The sequence below is a fragment of the Sorex araneus genome, chromosome 4 (assembly GCF_027595985.1).
Source record: "Sorex araneus isolate mSorAra2 chromosome 4, mSorAra2.pri, whole genome shotgun sequence".
Taxonomy (NCBI): Eukaryota; Metazoa; Chordata; class Mammalia; order Eulipotyphla; family Soricidae; genus Sorex; species Sorex araneus.
In genome coordinates, this window is record NC_073305.1 from 39,569,075 (window position 1) to 39,596,762 (window position 27,688).

General features: G+C 40.4%; 1 protein-coding gene across 1 annotated transcript in view; it reads right to left on the reverse strand.

Moving 5' to 3' along the window:
* Positions 1-27,688, reverse strand: part of ULK4 (unc-51 like kinase 4) — a 575,532-nt gene that overhangs the window by 241,874 nt on the left and 305,970 nt on the right. Inside the window, exon 32 of the mRNA XM_004614546.2 lies at positions 23,146-23,251. Within this exon, the coding sequence (XP_004614603.2) occupies positions 23,146-23,251 (106 nt within the window). The remainder of the gene's footprint in view (positions 1-23,145; positions 23,252-27,688) is intronic.

Consider the following 27,688-nt stretch of genomic DNA (forward strand, 5'->3'; position numbering starts at 1 on the left):
TATTCACAAATTTACATATATTATCATTTAAACCTCAAAACAAACATATAAAATAGATACCATTATCTTTAAAAAATATTAAGATCACACTGGACAAAAATTGAGTTGCTAAAAGGAGGTAAAATGATATGCATGATACTCTTTAAGTAACAGGATTGAAAACCATAGTGCCTAAAAGGAAAACGAGAGAGAGAGAGAGAGAGAGAGAGAGAGAGAGAGAGAGAGAGAGAGAGAGAGAGAGAGAGAAGGAAAGTGTGTGGAGGTGGGTGGGAGGGAAACTGGGGACATTGGTGGCGAGAAATATGCACTGGTGAAGGGATGGGTGTTGGAACATGGTATGAATGAAAGTCAATCATGAACAGTTTTGTAACTATATCTCATGGTAGTCTCATGGTGGTGATTCAATAAAAAAATGAAATAAATTAAATTAAAATCAGGAGCTGGAGAGATAGAATAATGTGTAAGCCTTGCAATGACCCACCTGGGTTTTATCCCCAGCACCCGAGTGGTCCCCCAAACCCACACCAAGAGTGATTCCTGAGAACAAACAAAAACCAATTTTTATATATATATGTACATATATATATACATATACATATAACACACAAAACACACACACACACAGCACAGAGTACCTAATCAAGTAAGTTGTAGATTCAGGATTCAAACCCAACTACTCGAGTGACCAAACCCTATTACCTTCTTCCACTCACAAAACTCCCCAAATTCCTAATACACATATCTCCTTTTTTGGAAGACAGTTTCAAAGATCTTCCAGTAATTCTGTGTGATACTTATAAGGTGTACAACTTATTATGTGCTATTTCTGACACTATTATAGATTCAGGGTCTATTATATTTCCCTCCTTCCTATGTTTAATTTTAATCTGATCCAGAAAAGCATTCTTCTTTTATGCTGAAACACTTAGAAAAAAAAAAGCGACAATGTGACACTGCTATTTGAGAGAAGCCTGACCTTAAGGAGCCTAGCACTAAGCATGGCCTAGGGGACTCTTGGGAAGGGAAAGAAACACAGGCCTCTCCAGCTCTATGAAACATGAAAAGAGGGCAATGCGGTCTAGGTAACACGCTGCTCCCCCTATTTCAAAAGAAAGGTCAGATAAAATGAAAGAAGCAAAATGATGATCGCCGCTCCTAAATCCTTGGCTGGCAAACACTGCCCTGCTAAACCCCAGATTATGGTGCCCTTCTCTGCCTGTGATTTGCACTGTGCTCCCAAACCCCAGAGTCTGCACCAAAGAGATTAGCCGCCTAGACCACCCCCACCCACCCCCAAAAAAGAAGAGGGTAAGACCTGATGAAAAACATCTTTTGGAAGCTCAAATTTCATTCGTTAGAGAAACCCAGCACAGAATATTTCATGCAAAAATTTGTAATTTAGCAAAGGCAAGTATCACTGAAGCCTCATTTTATAAAAATAAGATCATGTTATCCAGCTTCAGAATATTGTGCTAAATGTAGAATTCCAAGGCTCACACGGGACATACACTCAGAGCGCAGGTGCAGGCATTCTGAGGCTGACATGGGAGCAGGGAGGCTGTGGAGGCCAGGGGCATTTCCGCTAGAGACAGAACTGGATCACCAGACCATCCATCCACGGACATTCATTCACCAGTGCAATGTCGTGGGGCAGCTGCCACCTGCCAGGAATTCTGTCGGGAGTTCTACCGTGACTGGACAAACATGCCTCTGCCTTTGTGGGACTATCCCTCTAGCCAGTGACACCGAGATTAATCACTCTCTGACTCCTAGTGTAAGTAAGCTCAACAAAGGAGAGCGGGAGGAACTGTTCTTGGAGAAAATGAGCAGAGTGTTGATGGAAATAACTGGTGGAAAGGATGGGAAACGGCACATGGAATGGTCTAGTGAGAAGCCCAGGAGTGACAGCAACAGAGGCGAGTAAATGTGCTGAAGGCCAGAGAGCAGGGGAAATGTAGCTTATGATAAATCTGGTGAAATCTGGGCTGCCTGCTACATTAATGACTACAACCTTATTCCCAAAGCAGTAGAAAGCTAGTCAGAGAAAACTGTAATGTTTGTCCCCCAAATGATCACTCTGAAAGCAGCAGATCAGAGAATCTGCTCATCTCTCATCTACGATGGAGGTCAGTCTCCTCCAAATCACCTCAAAATTTCCTCCTACCGGGACTGCACTCATTTGTGGAGTGCAGGGTAGCATCACATGAGGCTGACACTCAAGGACAGTAGATACAAGGGCCAGGGGAGCTGTCCCATGGCTGGAAGACTGCTTCATGAGCGGAGGGGAGAAGGAGATGGAATAGAGAAGGGATCACTAAGAAAATGATGGCTGGAGGAACCAGCTGGGATGGGAGATGCATGCCGAAAGTAGATGATGGACCAAGCATGATGACCTCTCAGTGTCTGTGTCGCAAGCTATAATACCCAAAAGTAGAGAGAGAGTATGGGGAATATTGTCTGCCATAGAGGCAGGGGGAGGGTGGGAAAGGGGAGGTATACCCGGGATATTGGTGGTGGGGAATGTGCACTGGTGGAGGGATGGGTGTTTGTTCATTGTGAGATTGTAACTCAAACATGAAAGCTTGTAACTATCTCACGGTGATTCAATAAAATTTAAAAAACTTTTTAAAAATCTCCTCCTATCTAGCATTGCAACTAAAATATTTGAAATTTTAAAAATTAAAGTCATTCTTACAAATCAATAATAAGTGACAACCCAATCTAAGGAGACATTTCATCGAAGAAGGTAAACAAAGGGCCAGTAAGCTCATGAACAGATGTTTGAAATCATTAGTCATTAAGGAAATGCAAATCAAGACTATAGGAGATAGCACTTCTCACCATTAGGATGGCTATATTTATTTTTCAAGGGAAAGAAAAACCACACATAACAACAAGGGTTGGCAAAGTTTTGCAGAAATTAGAACCCTCATACATTGTTAGTGAGAAATGCAAAATGTAGACATTTTGAAATACAGCATGGCAATGGTAATTCCTCAAAAAGTTAATTGTATCATAATATGATATTAGAGTTATATATTAGAGTCAGATCATATTATAGTTAAATCATAAGCCCTGCATTCCATTCCTCATAGACACCGAAGAGAAGTGAAGAAATGCATTCACACAAAAATGCACAATTTTTCACAGCTTTATAAGATGTTCATCACCTGATCAATGAGTAAACAGAATGTTCAGATCAATATAATGGAATACTCTTTGGCCATTAAAAGGAATAAAGTTCTGAAAATTGCTACAATACAGATGAAATTGGCAAAGAGAGGGCAGGGTGTGGCTCAGTGGCAGAGCGCTTGTGCTGAGCTGGGTTCAGTTTCCAGCACTGCATCTTTCCCCAGGTGTGACCCCAAAACGAAATAAAAATAAGCTGGAAAACACTGTGCGAGGTAAGAGCAGTCACAAAAGATGACAGAGTCAAAAATTTCAATGGCCGGGCCAATCCATGGGTAGAGAACACCAAAGGAAGGTGTAACAGGGTCCAGGTGAGTGTTTTAGGATTCTAAAACATGTGCCTGGGTTTCATTCCATCCAGCTAACCAACTGGGGAGTCAATGTGAAAAAAAGGAGCGAAAGGAGTTGAGACACAAGTCCCTCCCACATCTCCTCTAGCACCTCTGTGAAACCGAAGTCCTCCAGGATGGTTCAGGGGGTCATCAAGGTAGCATAAGGCACACTGACTTAGCATTTTTAGACTTGCCTTTTCCTCGACTAAAGGGAATCCAAAGGAAAATTTAACTTTTAAATTTTAACTTTTAAATAGCTCCTAGAGCTGTTACCGGCTGGATTCCACGGGACGTCAAAAGACCGCGTGGCCACCCATCTACAAGATGATCAGACTTCTTCATCAAAACCCTGATGAACGGTTTGAGGCTCTTCATGTTCCTAGAGCGAGCAGATACCATTGGGCTACACTAGCACGCAACAGGGACGAATGGAGACATTACTGGCACCCACTCAAGCAAATCGAAGATCAACTTTTAAATTATCCATAAAAAATACAGAAGAAGCAAGGCACGAGGACTGAGGACCACCAGATTGACCCAGAAACAAACAAAAAGCATGAAGAGAAAAAAAGAGTTCTGGGGTTGGAGAGATGGTACAGAGGGTAGTGCCCTTGCCTTCATGTGGACAACCCAGTTCAATCACCAGCACCCTATATGATCCTCTGAGCACCTCTAGAACTCCTTGCTGAGTGCAGAGCCAGGAAGAAGCCCTGAGAATCAACAGGTGGCCCCCAAGCCCACCACAAATCAATCAATCAATGAGATAAAACAATGATGAAAAGGGGAAGGGGAGACAGTTCAATAGATGGAATGCGTGCTATGCATGCAGACGACCCTGGTTCTTTTTCCTGCACTCCATGAACTCCCTCCTGAGCACTGCTGGGTGGGCCTCTCTTCAAAATAAGAAAAACCTAAGGTAAAGGAAAGTATTATAATAGCCACACATTCAACACCTAGACCATTGCCTAGAGTCATGGCCTAGACCAGAGGTTTGCAAACCAGCTGCTCAGTGGCCACTTCCTGTTTAGTTCTCCAATTTAGAAATGAATTTGATGTTTCAGAGATGACACTTTGCCATAAAGGAATGTCTGAGGAATATTAGATTTTCAATAATAAGCACTGTAGCACTGACATCCCGTTGTTCACGATTTTTCTCCAGTGGGCACCAGTAACATCTCCACTATGAGACTTGCTGTTACTGTTTTTGGCATACCAAATATACCACGAGGAGCTTGCCAGGCTCTGCTGTGCGGGCAAGATACTCTAGGTAGCTTGCCGGGCTCTATGAGAGGAACAGAGGAGTCAAACCCAGGTTGACCGTGTGCAAGGCAAATGCCTTACCCACTGTGCTATTGCTCCAGTCCTGAGTTCAATAATTTTTAAAAAGTTTAAATGAATTACAGTACAAATAAGTTATAGTTGAGATATAAACAGGATTTTAGGAGATAGAAACTGAATCCATGGAAAAAGTGGTTAAGAACTTTCATAGGAAGTGACTTCTAATATGAATTTTGAGAGCTGAATAGATGTTTCTTTGCTAGATGAGGTAAAGAAAGGTATTTTGGCATAGTAAATGAGGTAGAGAGCTTTAAAGAAACAAATGGGCAAAGACCCTAAGGATGTGAAAAATATATAAGGTCATTTTCTCTCTACATTAGGAGTAGAGAGAATTTAAATTCAGCTAGAATTTAGTTTGTGTGGGAAAAAGGAGGTTAGAAAAAAATTGGAAAACTGTTTTTTTGTGATTGGCTATATCCTGCTAACTTTTGTTCTTAAGAACTTGGAAACACATAGGAAGTTTGTAAACTGTGATGCTACAGGATATAAAATATATTTTAAGAAGCTGATTGGTAGTAGTGAAAGGATGTTCTAGAATGGTGGAACTTTGGAGTAAGAATTTGGATGGTTGTCGAGTGAAATGTTGGCAGTGAGGATGGAAAGGAGGGACTTTCTGCCTCTTTTTGCAGAAAGTAAATTGAGAATTTCTTGGTCATCCCTAAATTAAATTCTTTGTTGCTCTTAGATTTTAGTATTTCTTTGTTGATTCATTTGGAATATACTGTATGTAAAAAAAAAAGTATTCTTTAAACTGGGAAATAACAATTACCAGTTTCTTTGACATGGAAATAACCTATATAGAATAATAAGTTCATCCATCAAATAGGATTTGGAGTTGAAAATGTGGCAACGGCAACGGATGAAGACCTGGAAGAAGAACTGCATGAGAAAGACAAGAAGTCCCTGATGTGCCCTCCAAGCATGCATAAGTGGAAGCTGGAGCAGTGCCTGGTGTGCACGGTCTATGGGGACTGCACAGGCTGCGGGGTCAGCTGTGTCAGTAGTGGGCATCCGGACAGAGTCTCTGGAGGGTAACCACATGAGTATTCCGGGAGGAAATGCAACAACTGGTAGAAAATGTGCAGAATGCTCCCCTTTCTAATATATTTGTATTCTGCTCTCATTTCTTAACATGCCATTGTCATAACTGTCATTTCTGTTGTAAAAATTTAGTATTTTCATTTTAGCTTGTTTATCTCTTTTATCAAGCAGTTTGTCAAGCTACCGAGAGCTTCCTACCTGCACGGGAGAGCCTGGCAAGATCCCTGTGGCGTAGTCATATGCCAAATACAGGAACAATGATAGGCCTCATTCTCTTGAACCTGAAAGAATCTCTAATGTGGCACCGTTGGGAAGGATGAGTAAAGAGAGGCTGCTAAAATCTCAGGGCTAGGATGAATGGAGACCTTACTGGGCCTGCTCGAGCAAATCAATGATCAATGGGATGACAGTGATAGTGATAGTGATTATAGGATACATGTGACTTTAAAAAAACTGCATGTTTATTTCTGCACCATTTTCTTCCATGCTTTATTTTTTTTTATCCAGTTTCCCCGGCTTTTTTTTTTTTTTTGTAGAACATGGATCGGGTTTGAGTTCTATCTTGTTTCTTTATTCATATTTCATTCATTTTTTGAAAACTAATTGCTTGGGCTGAAAAGGGACTACAGTACAAAAGGTGCTTGCATTGCGTGCAGCTGACCTGGGTTCCACTCCCAGCACTGCACAGGAGGAAAGGTCAGACCTGAGCACCACACCCTCTTCAAGAGTTCCTGACACCTGTTCAGTTCATGAGATCCCCAGTGATACTTCTAGCTGTGTGTTCACTCAGTCCTTCACAGCCTCCGTGATGGCTTCCCCTCCCTGTGGATCCACAAGGCCACGACATCCACCATCCCTCCCAGCATTACCTCCCAAGGTCTCCCAACTGCTCTTCATTTCCTTCTGTCTCCTCTGAGCTCTGGCATCTCATTTTTTTTAAACTGAGTGTACCTGCATCTCTCAGAACATGCAGCTGCTTCTGTTTCTCTAGTTATGTATGTCCTTTCTCTGCCTTTCCCCTATGTTTCCTTCTTCCTGTTTTCTTTTTATCATTAGAAAAAGCTTCATTTTTGTTTTGCTTTCTCATGCTGTTTCTGCCTTCAACACTTACACAGTGACTTTCTGCTGCTCAATAAAGAACCACACGTGGAACCACCATAGGCCCTGCTGGCATCGTGCTTTTTGGGTTTTTGTTTTTGCTTTAAACGGTCTCTTACCAATGTTGATGTCAAGGTGTAAACCCCTAGAAGTCAGCCTGGACACACACCACATGCAGGTTTTGGTGCCTTCCCAACCTCTTTGATATACAGGTAATGAGTCTATTTCCGGAGCTTTGGGACTTGCTGGAGACGGTCTTGTAGGAGAACCTGCAGTGGTATGCCATATGCTGGACCAATCTGAAGGTCTTTAGACACTGTGCCAGAAGAGCCTTCCTCCAGTTTTAAGGACTTATTCCTTCCTGGTTGTTTCTCATCTTAGAAACAGCCCATGAAGAAGTGGACGGGGCAGGGCCAGCATCAAGGCCACTGTGAGCTGGTGCAGCCTCCATGTTTCTTTCTGCAAAGCAGACGAGACCAGCCTGGCTTCCCCTGAACCAATTCAACCCTAAGCCCCCACCACATCCCCTCCTGTCCTCGGCTTAAGGACATCTGTGCTTCAAGAGGGACATCACAACCTGCCCTCTAGCTTGTCCCTCTAATCAAAGACAGTTTACATGTCTCTCGGGACTACCGCTCTTATTTTGGAGGGAGTAGCTGTGCCTATTCAAAGTCCACTAAGGCTTCGATTGCTTAGCTTTATAGAGAACTCACATTTAGCAGGCATATATCACAGGTTTGGGCCATTGAAGATGGATTTGTGCTCCTCTGGTTTTAAGCGGTCTTGGGGATAAAAGATTATACTAAATGTTTTCTTTGTTGTTGTTCCTTTAACCAGGAAACATTCAAAGGTACCTTAAAAATCCAAATTTTAATTCAGCTAGCAAGTAAGTTCAGCACAAGGGGTATCATGTAATCAGAGCAGGAAGAGCTCCCATGCGCTGAGAGGCTCGCTAGACAATATCTCCCTTCAACACGACCAACCCCACAAAGAGGATCTAAGCTCTGTTGTACTAACGAAGAAACCAACTCCATGCTCCTGGCCTTTCTGTGAGGGCAGAACAGGGAACACAGGCAGTCAGACAAGCAGCATTCAACTCACATTTTTTGAAAGGGGGTACTTGAAGGGAGTCTGAGTCATACTATCATTGCTCAGGGTTAACTCCTAATTCTCTACTCAGGGATCACTCTGACAGTGCTCAGGGAACTCTGCAGTGCTAGGACTCAAACCAGGGTCAGCTGCATGTAAGACAAGCACCCTAACCCCTGTGATGTCTCTCCAGCCTCCCTGGATCACTGTCTTCAGGTCCTTTCTTATCTCAACCAGAGTGACCGTGAGCTGAGATTAACAAACAGAGGCACAATAAGCCCCCCCACTCCAACCCCTCCCCAACCAAGTTGGAAGCATTGTAGGGAGCAAAGGGAAGGCAGAAAGTACTCTCCTCATCGCAGGCCTAGTTCATGGATTGCCGTCTTTCCCTTAGCTTTTTGTTAGCCCCAGAGATTAATTGCATACTTGAATTTATCAATAGAAATGTATAGATTTATACAAAACTCACTTTTGAGCCTACTCATTTGAGATATTTTGCTAGCAACAGCACCTTTTCTGTGGAGTTTCAAAGATCTCAAGCAATCCATTCACCTATATGGTAACTAGTTAAGTAAGGTTTCAGTCACTTAGAAAATCATGTAAAAGTACTGATTTTGCCATTGATTCTGTGAGTAAGGTAAATTGCTGGTTGGTGTGAGTGGCAAGACAAGAAGTGAAAAGACAGACTTTGTAGCTATACAAATTGCAAGATAGCTATGTGTCATACCTCATGGTTTCATGAAAGGAAAACACTTATATGTTTTCATTGTGTTCAATACAGGACTTTACAGATATCTCGTTTTGTCTTGTGCCCACATAATATTGGAAAAGTGTATTCTAAGACACAAGTTGGGATCCTTGTTGCTAACAAGCTTTAACAAAAGTCTGTCTTTAAGTATCAGCTTAACAGAGTCCTCAAAGCAGCTTTCAGAGAAAAAACTACCTATATCATCACTTGTCACTTATCATCCCATTGATCTTCGATTTGCTCGAGTGGGTGCCTATAACGTCTCCATTCGTCCCTGTCACGTGCTAGTGTAGCCCAATGGCATCTGCTCGCTCCAGAAACACGAGGAGCCTCAAACCATTCATTCAGGGGTTTGACGAAGAAGTCTGACCATCTCATCAGTGGATGGCCATGCGGTCTTTTGATGTCCCATGGAATCCAGTCGGTAACAGCTCTAGTCCAGCAGTCGTCTCTAAATCGCATTATTTGTCTGGACCATCTGATTTTCAATGCCTTGGCAAATGAGACAGTGTCCCTGATTCTTGATCGTCAACAGGGGTCGGAACTCTGACTTCCTATTTCACCTGTGGTCTATATCATATTCTTTTTCTTCTATCACCATTGACTTATCATTGGTTTCCAGTTTTATGGAAGTTCAGCTGTTCAGAGGTGTGAATAATACTCACCAAACACAACAAAGTCTCAGAGCCATCTCATCCTCAAAGACCTTCCTAACCACTCCTCCCTCCACAGCCCTGCTCTTTCTCTCCTGCAATAACCATTGTTCTCACCAGGTCTAGCAGTTAGTTCTGGTGTTTACCAGTTCATTTGCTTTATTCATATTCCATACATGTATAGCACTGTCTAATAATTTCAAAGTTTCTAAAACCATTTAAGTCTTTCAGTTTTTTAGTTACTTTACTTAGCACAATCATCTCAAGTTCTAACCATTTTACACAGCAGTATCTCACTAATTGTATCCATCTCAACTTTTTAATCTAGTCATCTGTTGACAAACATTTATATTTATTCCAGGTTTAGGTGTGTGTGAATAATGCTGCTAAAAGCACAGATACCCTTTAAGTGCCCAAGAGTGGTATTGACAGACCACCATTTTTATTTTTACTTTATCCTATTCTTAAATAAAGTTTGGTAACACAACCTTAATAAATCGGAGTTGAGGAGACAGCTCAAAGGGCTGGAGCATGTGGAAGACCTGTGTTTGATTTCCAAGACCAGATGGTACCCTGAGCACCACCACGAGTGACCCCTTAACATTGAGCTAGGAGTAGCTCCTAAGAACCACTAGTGGTGACCCACACATCACCAATAAAACCATATGTCAAATTGAAGCAATGTTCCTATGTCTGGTTAAAAGTTCAATTTCTTAGAGCAGCCTTACTTTATATACATTTCTGTTATGTCTCTTAAAATGAGGACAGATTTTAAAAGTTAAAGCAGTTACAGAATTAAACTTAGCATTCACATGAAAATTTACTTCTCATTCAAGTATTCATATAGACATTTAAATAGTCTCTGGAGCAAAAAAGGGATAATGTTACTGCAAAGTTATAGTGGCATCAAGACACTAAGAAGCTAAAGTTTAAGTACCTAACAAAGCTAAGTATTTTATTCATGCTTAAATACTGTTAGTTATTAAAAATGATAAAAGTAACTTATCATCTATTTGTCATGCTAAACTGAAAGAAGCCATACACCAAGGCAACATGTCACATAAAACCAACCTTATGGGATGTACCGAATATACAGATCTACATAGAAAGCCCACATTATTGAAGCTAAAGGCATCTTTAAGGATGAAACAGCACTGACCAAGTAAGTAGAAGCAAAGATAAACAAATGGGACTACATTAAACTAAGAAGCTTCTGTACCTCAAAGGAAATGATGACCAGCATACAAAGATAACCATGGATGGGGAAGATTATTTACCCAACACTCATCTGATAAGGGGTTAATATCCAAGATATATAAGGCATTTATAGAACTTTACAAGAAAAAGACATACAGCCCTATTAAAAAGTGGGAAGAGATGAACAGAAACTTCCTCAAAGAACATATACAAATGGTCAAAAGGCACAGTAAAAAGTTCTCTACATCACTAGTTATCAGGAAGATGCAAATCAAAACAACAATGAGGTATCATTTCATGTCACAGAGACTGGCACTCATCAAAAAGAGCAATCAGTGCTGGCATGGATGCAGAGAGAAAAGGACTCTCTCATTCACTGCTGGTGGGGATGTCAATTGGTCCAGAATTTCTGGAGAACAATAAGAACATGCCTCAAAAAACTGAAATTAAACTTGCATATGACCCAGCAATACTACTCCCAAAAATTTACCATAGTAGCCAAAAAAACGCAAAGCAGAAAAGCCATTTGTTCATTGGAGTACTGTTCACAATAGTCATATTCTTGAAACACCCAAGTATCTGAGAACAGATGAGTGGATAAAGAAATTATGGTACATTATATGGTTACCATATGGCTGTTATAGTACCTACGGCTGTTAGGAAAAATAAGTCATGAAATTTGCTTCTTAATGGATGGATATGGAAAGTATACTGAGTGAAATCAGTCAGAGGGACAAACATAGAATGATTGCATTCATTTGCAGTATTTTAAAAAATCCCAAAACCATAGTATGTAACTAATTCCCAAAGAAAGTAGAAACAAGGGCAAAGAAGCCTGGTCCATGGTAGGCAGCTTACCACAAAGGAGGAGAGGGAGGGCACTTAAGACAAAGAAGCGGGGTGTATAGTGCCACCAACAGGTTGACCTATACCTTTGGGGCGAGTGCATCAGCAGTCTGATGGTGCCTTCAGGCTTCCTGATGCCCCAAAATTGCCGCTGTGCTCTCGCTGAACCCCACAAACTTGGGAACAAGTTTACCAAGAAATTAAATGGCCAAAAGTTAGGTATGTGGGAGCCATGCCCACAAAGCACCTCTGGCTCAGCTATACAAGCTCATTTATTAGCCTTATTTCAGAGACTTATTGATAAATATTGAAAGAGATCAAAAGCCACAGTTAATCTCAGATCCAAGCAAGGCTAAACAGACTTTCTTGAGTTGGGATGGGCTACCTCCCTCCACTTCGTAATACTCATGGAAGCTCTGGCAGTCACCCCCATCAATCAACTCCAGCGCCACCCTGTAAGCTTTACTACCAGCCTTGCTTCAAATACCCATAAATAAATCTCGAAAGAGATCAAAAGCTGCAGTTAAGCTCAGACTCAAGCATGGCTGAACAGACCAGACTAAATCAGAAAGGGGTGGGTTGGCCTGGGAACTACCCAAACAGTGGCCCCAACAGCCACTTGCTTCCTCAATCCAAAATCACTGCCATACCCTCAGCCTGACTCCACCCTGTCAGGATGGACCTCACCAAGATATAATCTATTGAAAATTCTAGTATGTGGGTTTTGTGACTGAAATCTCCAGGCATTTTCAGGGTTGGGGTGGGCTACCTCCCCCCACTTCCCTGTACTACCATAAGATCAGCAGTCACATCCACACCCCAAAACTTCCATCCTATTGAAAAGTTACTTCAGCCTTACCATCCCAATAAAAATACCAAATGCCCTGAACAAACACCATGACCTCTTAGCACCTATACTGCAAATCATAGTGCATAAAAGGAAAACGAGAGAGAGAGAGCAAGAAGGAAAGTACCTCCCATAGAGGGAAGCTGGGGGTTGGGATTGCGGGGCTGGGGGATGGTGGTGGGGAAATGGTGATATATTGGTTGTGGGAAATGTACACTGGTGGAGGGATGGGTGCTAGATCATTGTATAACTAAAACCCAATTTTGAACAGCTTTGTAATGGTCTATCTCATGGACATCCAAGTAAAAAAAAATTTTTTAAAGTAATGTAGAGTTCATGACCAATTCAATCAGCTTAATCAATGGCTGAATAAATACCAGTTCTCCTACATTAAAAAAAAAAAGACAAGAGAAGAAACCACTATGACAATGATATTTGGAAATGATCACTTTGGGCAAAAACTAGTGCCGAAAGGAGGTAAAGTGATACACATGATACCCTTTCAGTAATATATTGAAAACCACAGTGCCTAAAAGGAAAATAAGAGAGAAAGAGAGAAGAAAACTAGATGGCTGTTAGGGTGTGGCTGGGGGGAGGCAGGCAGGAGGGAAACCAGGGACATTGATGATGGGAAATGTGCATTGGTGAAGGGATGGGAGTTGGAACATTGTATGACTGAGACTCAACTTTCAAATGGTCTCTCTCACAGGGCTTTAATTCTTTAACAAAGGGGGCAAAAAAGGAACAAGAAGATCTATGTCAGTAACTGGGCAAAGAAGCAATGGGGGTGAAGGAGAGAGATATAGTACAGTGGGCAGGGACCTTGCCTTGCACATTGTTGACTTGAATTTGATCCCCAACACCCCAGATGGTCCCCCGAGGCTCTCAGGAGCAATGCCTGAGCATAGAGCTGGGTATGACCCAAAATCAAAAGAAAAAAATGTGGAGAGGATGACTGTCAAGGGGTACACAGGAAGATGGGTTTGCTTAAAGCAGTGGCAAAGTTCTGGAATGGGCCAGTGCAGATAGCTGCACAACCTGTGGCCATTAGAACCACCACTCAAACACTTTAAAGTGGTGTGTTATGATGGGAATTATAGCTCCATTCCTAAAATTATACTTCAAAACTGGAATTCCACTAAATACAGAAGAGTGAACTATTTTCTATGGCTACCTTGAGAAAAAAAAGATAGCTATCTTGTTTTTAAAAAGCTATCTGAAAAAAAAAGCAATGATTCTTAACATTACTGCTTCATACAGAAGAGCCCAAGAAACGCTAGGGCTATAGAAAAGGGCATTTCCAAAGAAGAGGTGAAATGTTTCTGGTAGCTCAACCAAAGCAGATCATTCTGGTAATTAAGCCAAGGCAGTCAGGTGGTGGTCGAAGGCTCCTTTGTGAGAAGGTAAGCTGCTGATTTTTGTGTTGCTGAGCATGGTCATCAGATGCACTGAAGGACCAGCTGGACTTCATTTCAGAATTAAAGAGAACTGGCATTGAATCTGGCTTCCCTGGAGCCCACTGGAATTGTCCCAACTAAGCAAACAGTTAATGTGGACTTTTTTCATGGCCAAGTCAAGAGCCAAGCCCTCAGACAGCCAACAGATAAGAGAGTCAAAATAAATTACAATTCACTGGGTGGTTTTTAATTCAACAACAGCAAACACGAAGCTTGAGCACAGTCTACAATGAACAGGTGTCAGGACCAGACAGATAGTTCAGTGAACTGAGCGAACGCTGTGCATTTAGTAGGTCCAGGTTCAATCCCGGCCACTCCATGATCTCCTGAGCCCAAAGCCAAGAGTTGGCACCAAGCGCTGCCAGGTGTGGCCCAAGAATCACAAAATAAAACAAAATACATTGGAAAAGAAAAACAGGAAAAGGAAAAAGAAAAAACTTAAATTGATAAATTATTCTTAATGAAATAAAATAAATGTCAAAATCAAGGAACACCACGGTCCACAAAGGCTAAAATATCCCCCAATCAGGCTCTTCCATGGTCAGTCGGCTAGACCCTAATGCCCTTAATCATATCAATAAAAGTCCTGATGCTAAGTTTCTAGACAACCACCACTGATCAAAGACCACAGGCCCTTGTTTTCAGGTTCCAATAACTGGGAGGTGGTGTCTCCCCGACTCTTTGAATGGGCTTGGTTAATGACTGCTTTCCACCAATAGGATGTGAAGCTAATAAGCTGAACTCTCCAACCCTCAGAAGTGGGAGGGCTTGTACCTTCTATTTGGGCTCTCTTTGAATGCCGTTCCCATGATCTGGGGAACCTGTGGCAGCCTCTTTAGGGATAAAGTGTCCATAACCCTCTCTTACCCCACCCAGCCAGCCACCTTCTCCAGCTTGGCTCCAGGTAGACACGAGTCCAATCTGAGACTAGCAGAACTCAGGCCAGACTGCCAAACCCTGGAGCGTCAGCCACCCTTCCGGGAGATCTACCAGCTGGCAAAGGCCAGTAAGACTATTATCATAGAGATCAAACCCAACTGGGCAATTCTTTTCAACCATTCTCAATTCTTGTGTGAAGAATGGTAGCCTCTTCATATGCAATCTTGTTTTTTCTTACTACCTTTTGCAAATAAACTGTCTTGGAAGATTTGGGAGCAGTTTGAAAGTTTAGTTAGTTGAACAGGAGTTAGCAAAACATGGCCAGAGGAGGGGCAATCTGAATTTGCAAATGAAGTTTTATAAAAGGTTGTGCCCACTCATTTGTAGCTTCCTGCTACAGTGACAGTGCTGAGCAAGAGTTAAAAAAGCAGACAGCCTACAAGCCAAAAATATTTGCTATCCGAGTCTTTATGGGGAAAATTCGTCCCCTCTATTGGACAGGAGAATCTTGCATGTTATTGATAACAGTACAAAAACAAAATCTAGGCTTGCAATCATGTACTTTCAAAGCCCCAACAACTCTTAACAGTAATTTTCCAGCCTCTTGAGTGAAAACTGTTCCAAGGCAGTTTTACAATAAACCTAGTAGGAAATGAGTATCGTGATTTCTGAGACCTCACTTATACCGATAGGGACAAGCAATCTTCTTAAATGGGCCTTTGGAGTCACTAGTATTTTGGACTGCTGTGGTGTGTCATGCAACTTCATTATTCTGACAGCTCTGCTGGTAAAGCTAATGCTAGAATTAATACCCATTATCAAAAGGTCACCACACAGGGACCAGTCAGCAGCCACTTTTCAAATGTTAATAACTCTGTTATTTTTCAAATGTAAACACCAGATCTAACTATGTTTTATAATTCCTCCCCTAAATGTTTCATTTAAAAATGGAAACAGTTATGGAAAGACCTGCACGACATAAGACAGTCTAGGCTGGTGATGTCAATGGCCCCACTCACCCAAGCTTATGTACACGGTGATGTAGGCCAGGTGGCAGACACTGAGCTAAGGCCCTTACTGCATTTGGTTTGACCCGCCACCCTTTACAGGGTCTAGACACCATTACTTTTCTGTACCGCAAATTAAAAAAAAATGTTTCCACTTATGTCATATGCTCTAGCACTCTGAACTTCATTTTACATAACTGCAAACGCTCTTTGAGAGTTGGATAGGGCTTTCCTCATATGTTGCCTTTCATGTAAAATAAAAGGAAAAATATATAAGCAAAAAAAAAAAATCACTGGTTTCATTTTTCCATAAAGTCCTTCGTAGGAGGAAGTCTGACTCTTCATTTTTCTCAGAATTCCAATGTTCACGATCAGAGCTCTGGCACGAGAGGGCACTGCGGAGGTCTGTTCTCCAGAGGGTTCTGCTTTACGTCCAGGGAGCTCCCCCATTCTGCAAAGCTCCACACGTGTTTGTCAGTGGCACTGCCAAGCCAGCCACATGGAGTGCTCTGCTTGATGCTTGATTTCACCAATGTGAGGGGTTGGGGGAATAGATTTATCCTACTGCAATTAGTGTGTGTTCTGAGGCTGAAACTGCGTATGACACTAATGCAATATCACGAGTGAAGAAGCCCATAAAAGCAGGCACATTCATATCTATTTATGCATTTACATTGCAATTCACTCACATTAGGGTGTTTTTTGGGAGGCGGGGGCAGACGGGCCACATCAGGTGGTGTTCACTGCTTTCTTCTTGCAATACTCTACTCCTGGTTCTGTGGTCAGGGATGACTCCTGGCAGTGCTCAGGGGACCATACGTGGATCAAACCCAAGTTGGCAGTGTGCAAGCTCTACCTGTTGTATTATCTCTCATATCCCAAGGGTGATTTAAAAAAAAATTAATCTCTTTGACATTTCAGAATCATTTTATACCAATATTAAATGAAAGTAATAAGTTTAAAATGCCAATATAAAAAGCAATAATTTTTCTTAAAAAATGACAAAGACAATACAAGCAAAGTAAAACATGTCCTGTTGCTGTGAAACTTACATATCAAACCCATTTCTAGATAAAGCAAGACAAAGTGAATCTTATCATAGCAATGTGAAGTAGCTGTCCACATAATTGATCCCTGATAGAACAATTATATGTTAACCTAATTATATGCATAAAGAGCCTTCAACAGACTCACTATCCACTTAGAATGCAAACTTAGCAATTCAGGAAAAACTAATCATCTTCAGTCTGATAAAAAGCAACTATGGAGAAAACTTGCTAAGTGCTTTTTCCAGTGCAATAATTCAAGAAAAATAATCAGCATTGAAGTAGGATGAAAATTGCCACTATTCACAAATAATTCTGTACTCAAAGACTAATATACTGTGCAAAATAAATATTTATTTAATAATTATCATATAAATAAGAAATAATTGTATAGAGATTTAATAAGATACAGGACCAAAGGATATAGTAATTCTTTAACTACTCCACCAGATTATTATATTTAAAATTTTATGTGCACTCTTTATATATATGTATAAGTATACATATATATGTTCAAGTATCTTATTGAACAGGTTTATATGCATGGGTGCACCCATCATCACATCATCACATTTACTCATTGATACCTATTATGTATATAGAAAATATTTTCTTTTGCTTACATGAGAAATACTTATCACAGAGAAATGATATCCGATAGTGAAATACATTATGTCCACATTTGGTCTCCATTACCTGGCAACCAAATTAAGGTGATTTTAAAGTATCAACTTTAAAAATAATGTCAGAAAATTTGGAGATATTTCTGGGTGTTTGGAAGGGGGAATTTACATATGAAATGAAGCAAACCTAAACCTGTAAATGAGTTAGAATTAATCCAAAATGACTGACAAGACAACGTCATTCAAACCAACCACATACACAGTGGAGGTCACTGGAGACGGTGTGTGCTCATGCGCCATTCCCTCTCAATACACAATGATCATTTGTTTCAGCAAACCCAGGTCACATGTTTAATATCCAGAGAGTATGGGAAGGAGGAAAGAATGTTTAATGGCTTGTTGGACCTAGAGCTCATCTCTGGAGATCAGTATCAGATCATTCTGCAAGTCATTCGGGTCTCCCTCCTGTCCCCTCCGACCTCCACAGGCAGGGAACAGGAAGGACTTTCCCAACCCCTCCACTGATAGAACACTGCTACTCTTCTCACAGACCACGCTCACGACCTGACCACTCTCCTCCGTCTGAACGCCCTCTGGACTCAACAGACCTTTACGTTTTAACTGAAGTACACGCAGGGAAACTCAGGAGTCCCTGGCCATCTAGGGTCCTATGAAACAAGAGGACTTGCACATCTGCTCACAGAGTCTGATCCTACCCACACAACTCTCTGAATCCCTTCCACTGCACATTTGGAGCTCAAGACAAAATCCTTCATATTAACAACCTCTTGTCTCTCTGTACTCACTACCTTCTGGCTCTATCTGAAACCTGTCTTAGAACTTTGTCTGCTAAAGCCAAACCCCATAATGGCCATGTCTACATTCGAATGAACATTTGTAAAAGCAAGAAGCCAGCAGGCAAAGTATAGTTTACTCAACCTCAGAACAGACTGCACCACCTACTTCCGCTCCTCCAATTACAGCAACCTCAGACCATTAACTCACTCCCTATCATTCTCTGAGCTCAGTGCGGCTCCCTAAGAATATGTTTGCCATAATTACTTGTGATGTCTACTTCACTCCTCAAAATCAGAAATGAAGCTAAGTACTTTGAGAACTAAAACTTATGAAGTTGGGGGAGATGAGGATGCATTGAAATAAAAATAGTAATTGAACATAAAACTGCCCCTGTATAAATGAGACTTTGGCATTTAAGCTTTATAGTAAATCCACATGTACTTCTTCTGATACTATGCCTAATGAACATTGTTGAGCTATTAATTCCACTAGCCACTTCGATCACTTCATAGGCAATCTTTCCATGTCTGACCTCCTGATTCCTGTTCCAGGGCTTTGTCCTTCATCCTCCCCAAAAATATAGTCCCTTTCCATAATTCCATATCTCTAATCTCAGTTCCATGCATCTTACTCCTTACCAACTCTCTCAATTAATCAATAGGGCTAATAAGAATCTTCAGAATCGGGCTGGAGCGATAGTACAGCAGGTAGGGCGTTTGTTTGCCTTGTACTCAGGCTGACCCAGGTTCGATTCCTAGCATCCCACTGGTCCCCCAAGCACCGCTAGGAGTAAATCCTGAGTGCCAAGCCAGGAGTAAGTCCTGTGCATCACTGGGTGTGACCCAAAAAGCAAAAAACAAAAATCTTCAGAATCTTTCAGGCCTTTATTCAACAGTAACTTGATTATCAAGTCAAGTCAGAGAAAAATGTTTTGTGAGGGATTCATGAGCTCTGCTAGGAGTGAACTCTGAGCACCAAGTCAGGAGTAAGCCCTGGACACTGCCAGATGTGGTTGAAAAACAACAACAAAAACAAAACAGGAAGGAAAACTTATTGCATAGAATGACAAGGTTTTAGACTCCTATGCATCAATGGATAAGAACCAGAGAAATCTTCTCAGGTACAAATATGGTTCAAGCCTCTGGAAAAGAACAATGATTTGGATACTTAAGTTGTTTGAACGTATTTAATAGCTTTAATAGCGATAGCACAGCAGGTAGGGCATTTGCCTTGCACGTGGCTGACCCAGGTTTGATTCCTCCGTCCCTCTTGGAGAGTCTGGCAAGCTACTGAGAGTATCCCGCCTGCACGGCAGAGCGTGACAAGCTACCCTATGGCATATTCGATATGCCAAAAACAGTAACAACAAATCTCACAATGGAGATATTACTGGTGCCCGCTCAAGCAAAATATCTTATCTTTCTACAGCTTGAATCTATGCAATTTACTGTAATATAGCTGTTTACAGTTTTCTCTTATAATCTTATGTCTGTATTGTGGGAAGCAATGATCTTTCTTCAGATGATTCTATTTCTTTTATTTCAAGTAAAAGCCCTCAAGTGATTTTTTTCTATTTTACTTTGTAAATAAAAAAAAGCACTTCAAGTAATGTTTTTCTATTTTATTTTACTTTTACTTCAAATTTTCCTTTGGATTTTCTTATATTTATCATTTCTGTTGATGTATTACTCCAGTGTAATATCATTTTTATATTATTTTAAAATTATTTAGATATGCTTTTCCATACTTTTTCCATGAATTTGTAATTAATAATTTAAGATATTTAATAAAACAAATGCATGGATCTCCTCTGAAAGTTTCTGCTGCCTGCATTTTTCCAATACATGGCCAAGTATTCAACTGGGTTTTTGGCATGTTTCTAATGGCTGATCGAAAGCTGCTCGTCTGAAATATGTGTGGACATTTTAAAAAAGAAGCCCTACACATATCTGCTGAGGTTGTCAGTTCTTGCTGTTTTGCTATAAGTTTGTATTTCTTATAGCATCTGATCACATAAGTGTGTTCACTATTCATTTTGTCCAACAGACAATCAACTAGCCACAGAGTTGCTTAATGCCTTGAATAAATGTCTTCAACCCACTGTTTGTCAACAGAGTGTGGAAGTGAGGGGAGGGGAGATGGGGTGTGTAATAGGCAGTTCACATTTCAATTTATCAATTGGAAAATGTTTTTACTGAGATTCAGGTTATCTTTTTATTTAATAACTTAATATATCTTTATTTATAATTGGGGCTTTATTTTTTGTTTTCTCTCTTTTTTTATTGAATCACCATATGGATAGTTACAAAGCTTTCAGGCTAAGTCTCAGTTACATAATGCTTAAACACCCATCCCTTCACCAGTGCACATATTCTACCACCAAGAACCATAGTAAACCTTCCCCCCACCCCCTCACCCCCCACCCCGCCTGTGTAGCTGATAAATATCACTTTACTTTCTCTTTACTTTGATTACACTCAATATTTAAAAAAAAAACTCACTATTTTTGTTTGGAGTTTCCTCCCCCAAAGTCAGACCTGCTGGAAAGGAAGCATTTGATAATTTGTTTTCCATTGCTGAGAATGAAGAGATATGAGATTCAGGTTATTTTTTGTGTGTGTGATAAGACACTTTGCATTGTTCAAAGATTTTTACTAATTTAGTAATCCCCTCGATGGTTCATCACCTCATCGTGGTGGGGGGTGGCAACAGTACCAACATGCGAAGAGTGGACCAACAGGTGCTTGCTGCCCAGTGATGCAAGCAGGTGCATGTTTGTCAGTGTGCAGATCGTTACAACACCCTGGGTCGAGGACTCAACATAAAGAATGACTTGACGCCAGAACTGCACAGGAGGAAGAGACCAGCGTGGAACGCCTTCAAGAGCGTCAAAGAAGTTTTTATGAGGACAAAGCATCTCTGGCTCTGGGCACATCTTTTCAACTCCACCATTCTTCCTGCACTAACATATGCCTCAGAGACCTGGGCCCTATCCAAATAGGATGAGAACATTATTCAGGTCTCCCAAAGAAGAATTGAAAGAGCTATGCTTGGAGTATCATTTTTCACTCAAGTGAGAGAAGGAATCCAGAGTTCCAACCTCCATTGATGATCAAAACTCAGGGATGCTGTCTCGTTTGCCAAGGCATCAAAAATCAGATGCACTGGTTACGTATTGCGATTTAGAGACAACCGCTGGACTAGAGCCATTACCGACTGGATTCCACAGAATGTCAGACTCCTGGCCTATGAGATGGTTAGACTTCTTCGTCAAGACCCTGAATGAACGCTTTGATGTTCTTCGTGTTCCTGGAGTGAGCAGATGCCATTGGGGTATACTATCATGCTACAGGGACGAATGGAGATGTTAGGCGCCTGCTCAAGCAAATTGATGACACGTGATACAAGTGATAGTCATTTCTGGAGTTCACAAATCTCAAATGTTTTCTTGTTTTCAGAGTACTACAAATATGAGTCATCAGTTTAACAAATGTCAGAAGGAAGAAATTTTTTTTATAGTTAAGCACATGTTTATGTAACCTTTCTATTTTATTTCATTCTACAGATTTGAGTCTAAATTTTCACCCACATAACTTTCTTTTGCCTAGAAAACTTAATTTATACATGAGGTAGGTCGGCTGGTAGTAAATTCTCACGGCTTTCATTTATCACTAATAAAAATGAGGTCATTTCTAACAAAACAATTAGCATACAATTAGCTAATTCAGTCCTTAGCATTGGTATTCATGTAAAAATCTACACATGGATGTTTTACATGTGAAGTCATAATCATCAGATATGAAAGTCACCAAATCTCTTTCAATAGGTAAATGGATAAATGAATCGGTACATGTAGACAATAAAATATTTAGCATTTTTGTTGTCTGAGTGCCACACCCAGCAGTGTTCAGGGTCCAGGTTCTGTGCTGAGGCATAACTTCTGCTAGGGATCAGGGAACCTTATGTAGTGCTGGGAAATAAACCTGGGTCACCTGTATAAAGGGCAAGTGCTGTACCCACTAAACATCTCTCCGATTCGTTCTGAAAACTTAATAGCTATATAGAAATGACATAGTTTCTACATAACTATATTGAGTCAAGCAAGTAAGAAATGTATATTAATAAATGATAGATGCCAATCTAAAAGGAACAACTACTACATAATTTACTATGTACGAGTAAATAATATAGTAGTACTACATAATTCCAACTACAAGACATTATGTAAAGGAAAAAAAACTATGAAAAACAAGAAAATCTGATTAGTAATTGTGTGATGAAACTGAATTCTGAAATGTAGATACTTTAATGAATACATATCATTACACATTTACCCAGACATACAAAATGTAAAATACAAAATGTAAAATACAAAAAATCCACCATCAGGGAAATGGTGGATTTTGGGTGATGTCATGTATAAATATACATTTATCTTTGTTTTTTAAAAAGCACTCCTATTATGAGAGAAGTTGATAATGGCAGTGGGGGAAATACATAAGGGGACAGGTTATATGGATAATCTATTGTACCTTCCTATCAGTTTTGTGTTAAGCCTCAGTGTTCTGTATAGCCTTAGAAGTTGCTCAAAGTTGCAATATTGCAAATACTGCATAAAATGCAAAGTCATTGACAACCTATTCCAATCTCATTTTCTGAGACACTTTTGACCATATATGTTATTTTTATTGGCAGACATAAGTCTAAATATTAACACTTCAGTTGTTGGTTTGTTGTCTTTAAGCACAGTCATTAACTTTACATCATTAAAGAGAATTGAATGCATCTAAACTATCATGAGCATATCACCCATTTTTGCTTGCAATATTAATAAATCCTTAAACACCAGGTTTAAATGATCTACTTTAAACAGCACTTCCTGCCTCACTACTGTTTGAAACAAGTAAACTTAAATGGGCAAAACTTAATAGAATCAAAGACTTAAAGAGTCATTTACCTTGTTCATAAAGTAGCTTCATATTCGTACTTTTGCAGGCAACCAGATTATTAAGCAATGCAATCACACTTTGCATGGTATTACCCAGAATGTTTTCCCGATGTGCCTGCAATAGACATAAATTTCATCACAATAAAACAAATACAATGACATCAAAATAAAGACAAATGACCTCATTTCTTTATTCTTGCTCCTGGTGGTTACTTGGTTATCTTTTCACATTTTAATGAAACAGATCTTTTTGTGTGGAGGTACTTCCCAGAGGCTATACTTGAAAGTGATACTGACATGACAAAAAAAAACACAAACCAACTTAAATATTCTTGCAGCTTCTAATATTTTCCTTCTTTACTCTAGTACCTTGATGGACGGATATGACTCACTGCTTCACTGCTTCGGTTTAATAAACTATGTTTGGGACCTTAAAAAGTGAATTTTGCTTTCTTCAACATTTTACTTCAGAAAAAAAAAGGCAGAAGTAATTTTTATTCCAAGGAGAATAGGAAAAATGAATAATCCTTTCCTCATAACTCCCAGTGCATTTTAAAGACACATGAGATCATTTCTATGTAGTGTTTCAAGGATTTCAATAATAGTTTATTTTTGTTAAATTTCCTCAGAATTTTTAGAAAAATAAACAGATTATACTCAAAATTATGACATTTCATATATGAAAATAAGGAGTGGGGTCAGGGAGAGAGCTCAAAGGGCTGGAGCACAAGCTCTGTATGGAGGGATCCATCCCTGGCACCGCCTGGTCCCTCAAGCACCACCGGGTGTGACTCCCCCATAGCAAAGGAATTATGAAGAATACTAAAGCTCTGGGCCTAGGTTAGGCCAGTCAGATACAGAGGGCACAGAAAGCTAGCACCCACCCTCCCATCTGGGTCAAGACAAGTGTTCAGAGAGTGAGTTTCTAGGTTTGCAGCTTGCTTCATGTTGGTCCTGGTCCCTCAAACCATATTAACCACCAGTTCCTACTAAAGTGTGACAGGTTGGTAGACTGTCTCTCTCTTGTCCTATTTTTAAACATAAATTATATCATATTCATCAATTCCTCAACAACTAGATACAGCTATTATGTGCCAGACATTGTTCTAAGCACTTGAGTTACATTAGTGAAAACATGGTTCCTTGTCTTGAGGACAAGAAGGCATAAGAGACAAATCTGCAGCATTAAAATATGTAAAATGAATGCAGCCAGTGCTACGGCAAAAATGAAGAGTGCAAAATACAATCTTGAAAATTTATGGGGGCAGGAGAGCTATAAGGGAGGGGTATACCAATTTCAAATCGTATGGTCAGACAGGGTCACACTGTAAGGTGTCACCTAAGCTGGAATTTTGTTCTATCTCTTAAACGTGTAAGTATCTTGGATATCCTTGAATTCAATTAACTTTTTTTTTCTGAAATGATTTTTAGATTGGCAGAAGCATTTCTAAGACTGTAGATAGAAATTTCCACATACATGTCCCCAGCTCTTCCTAATACTGACACTGGTACTGAGCACTGACTTCAAATTTCATTTTTTCCAGAAATGTCTTTCTGTCCAATAATCCAGTCCAAGATCCCATATTGTCTGTAGATTTTTTTTTTTTGCCTCAAGACTTACTCATCACCCACAGCTCTAGGTACTTGGCTTTTATCAGTGAACAAAATAAACCACCTTGGCTTTGTGAGTTTGCCTTGTAGGGGGGAGGGAGAAAACCGAGAGACAACATACTTATAGAATGTGCTGGAAGGGGACATGCTGGGGAAAGACAGTATAGCACTGGATAGATTAGGAGCACTGCAGAGAAAGATTTACCCTCTCTACATGGTGACAAAATTAAAGGAGGGACAACACAGTTGTTCTTCTCATAGGATAACAAGTTGGGATATTTGTTTTAGGATTGTAGCAATATTAATTCTTAAAAGTTATCAACTGATGAGTGACATTCTCATCTGATTTTAGAATTCTTTTCATGATGTATTAATACTAAAAAATATTTTTACTGAAGTACTTCCTTGTATTTCCACAAACATCTGTGGTACATAGAACATGTTTCTGGAAGGTTTGATAAAATTTGCTGATGACAATACCTGGGTTTGGTATTACACTACCAGCAGATCTCGAAACATTTAAAAAAATATCTTGAGTCATGTATTATCACTGTGACTCAATTTTAGCTGTTTACATCTATATTCTTCTAGAACATCAGCTACAAAGTTCAACTTTTTAAACATTCTGTAACAAAATACTACATAGCATGCTTACACCTTCACAAGCTTTATCTGGTTATTTACATTAGCTTTCACGCTGCTTTCTTTCTTGAGCAAACTCAAAGCTTTCTCCACTTTATCACTCTCTTTTAAGAACAAGCTATCCATTTTAATTGACTTACATTCTTTGCTTTGGGTTAGTCACCATGCATGTATAAAAAGTACCCAGTTTTCTCTTCTAGGAATGTAGGGGGTGGGATCTTCTTACCCACTTAATAGGAGATGGGTGTGAGACTTGTTTGGGTCAATTAAATTGATATGGAACAGAATTAGAAGGGCCAGTGAGGGCTGCCCCATTTTATTTTTCCCTCTGGCATGGGGAACAGAAAACAGAGACCCCAAGTAGCCAGTTTCATGACGAGGACATACAGAATAGTCAGCAGCCCCCCTTGATAGTACTTGACTTCCAACATTTGCACTAAACCTCCTCTGAAACCAGGCAGTCAGTGGGTTTATGCCCTGTGGAGGAAATGCTATTTGACTACAGGAGCCTTAGCACCTATATCTTTGCTTGACAAGGAGTTTTCGTCCCAAATACTGATGCCTAAAATATTTCTAACTTTCCTTAGAAACACACGTGGGCTAATATTTGAATGTTTCACTGACAACAACTTAAGAAGATTAATGTGGAAGCAGTGGTCTGCCACCAATTTCATCTAATTATTCCTACAGTAGGCTGGAAGGAAAGGGTGATTAATAAGCACCAAGATGACATGGCATGTTATTCATGATAAAGTAACTAACGATACATAGGCAACCTATTCTTCTGAAGAACAGAAAAGCTAATAAATCTTTACTTTTTAAGTCCCACTTGCTCAAATAACACATACTGCTCCTTATTTGAAGACCAGTCAGTCTACAAATATAGATCCATCTCATAGAAGGTAAATTCATCATTTCTTCAAAATAGTTTTATGATTAAACACATGTTGTTGTACAAGGCTCTTGGGACTGTTGTTTTTTTTGGGGGGGAGTCATATCCAGTGTTGCTCAGGGGTTACTCCTGGCTCTGCTCAGGAATTACTCCTGGCGGTGCTTGGGGGACCATATGGGATGCCAGGAATTGAACCCAGGTCAGCTGCATGCAAGGCAAACGCACTACCCGCTGTGCTATCACTCTGGCCCATTGGCACTGTTTTTGACTTGTTGCAACAACTTCAGTTTCCCTCTGTGCTCATACTGTGAATGTCCTATTTCAGTACAGCCATTTCCTCTGCTAGGTATAAAAGCCCAACTCTCCAAATCTTCATCAGACCTGAACCCTTAAAACCCAGGATTCCAAGAGGCTCAAAGTGCCAGAGCACGTGTTTTGCTTTTGAGAGACCTGGGTTAATTCCACCACTAGTTGGTCCCCAAGCACAGCCAGGAGCATCCCCCAAGCACAGAGCTGGGTGGATGGGTATAACCCAAAGTGTCCCCTCTAGTAAAGGAGGTAGGAAAAGATTAATAGAAGAACCAGTATCAGACTCCAGTTTTGGAAGTCCTGAAGAATAAAAGTCTGTGCCAGTCCCCACACTTCAATCCACAGAGAGGCAAGAAGCTAAGGCACACTTGATCAAAAGGCAACCCCCCCCCCACACACACACACATATCTTTGTTTCTCGGGAGAAAATATTTGATGCATAGAAGAAACATCATCCAGTAACCAGACCAAGATGGTTAATGGTTAATTAGTAAGTAGTTAATGATTCAAATCACTGCTATTTTTAGTTTCTTTGTTGTTGGTTTAAAAAAACGTGAATTTTTTTCAGTGCAAAGTGAAGGCTTCGTGAAAATTGACTATATTCCATTTACTTGCTTGTTCATGGAGTTCTTGGTGCTCGTGGGATGGTGTGGGGTGGGTGGGGGGGAGAATGCCCAGCAGAGCCCTTGTTTCTGCTCCACATGACGTGCTTGTCTAGAGAAGCGCGACAAGTTACCGCTGTGGCCTCCATCCTAATTTCCCCCAGAAAGAATTCTAAATACATGCCAAGGGCAACCGAGAAGGTGTAAACATGAATTAAGCACACTTCTATTAACTTCTATCAAAATGAGTAATTTCATTTCTCTTAGCAGCTCTTAATGAGATTTGTTCTTGCTGTTCACAACCACATCGGCTTACAGGAGATAAATTATGCATCAGAAATACCACCTTGACTTCTTAGAGGCAGAATAGATGATTACACAAAGGGAGAAAACCTGGAGGTAAATGTGTGGGGCCCAAGTCCTTCCGGGGCACGTCTGGGAATTGGTAGACTTGAAGGGAAGAAACCACAAGTCTGGCTACCAGACCAACCAGAGT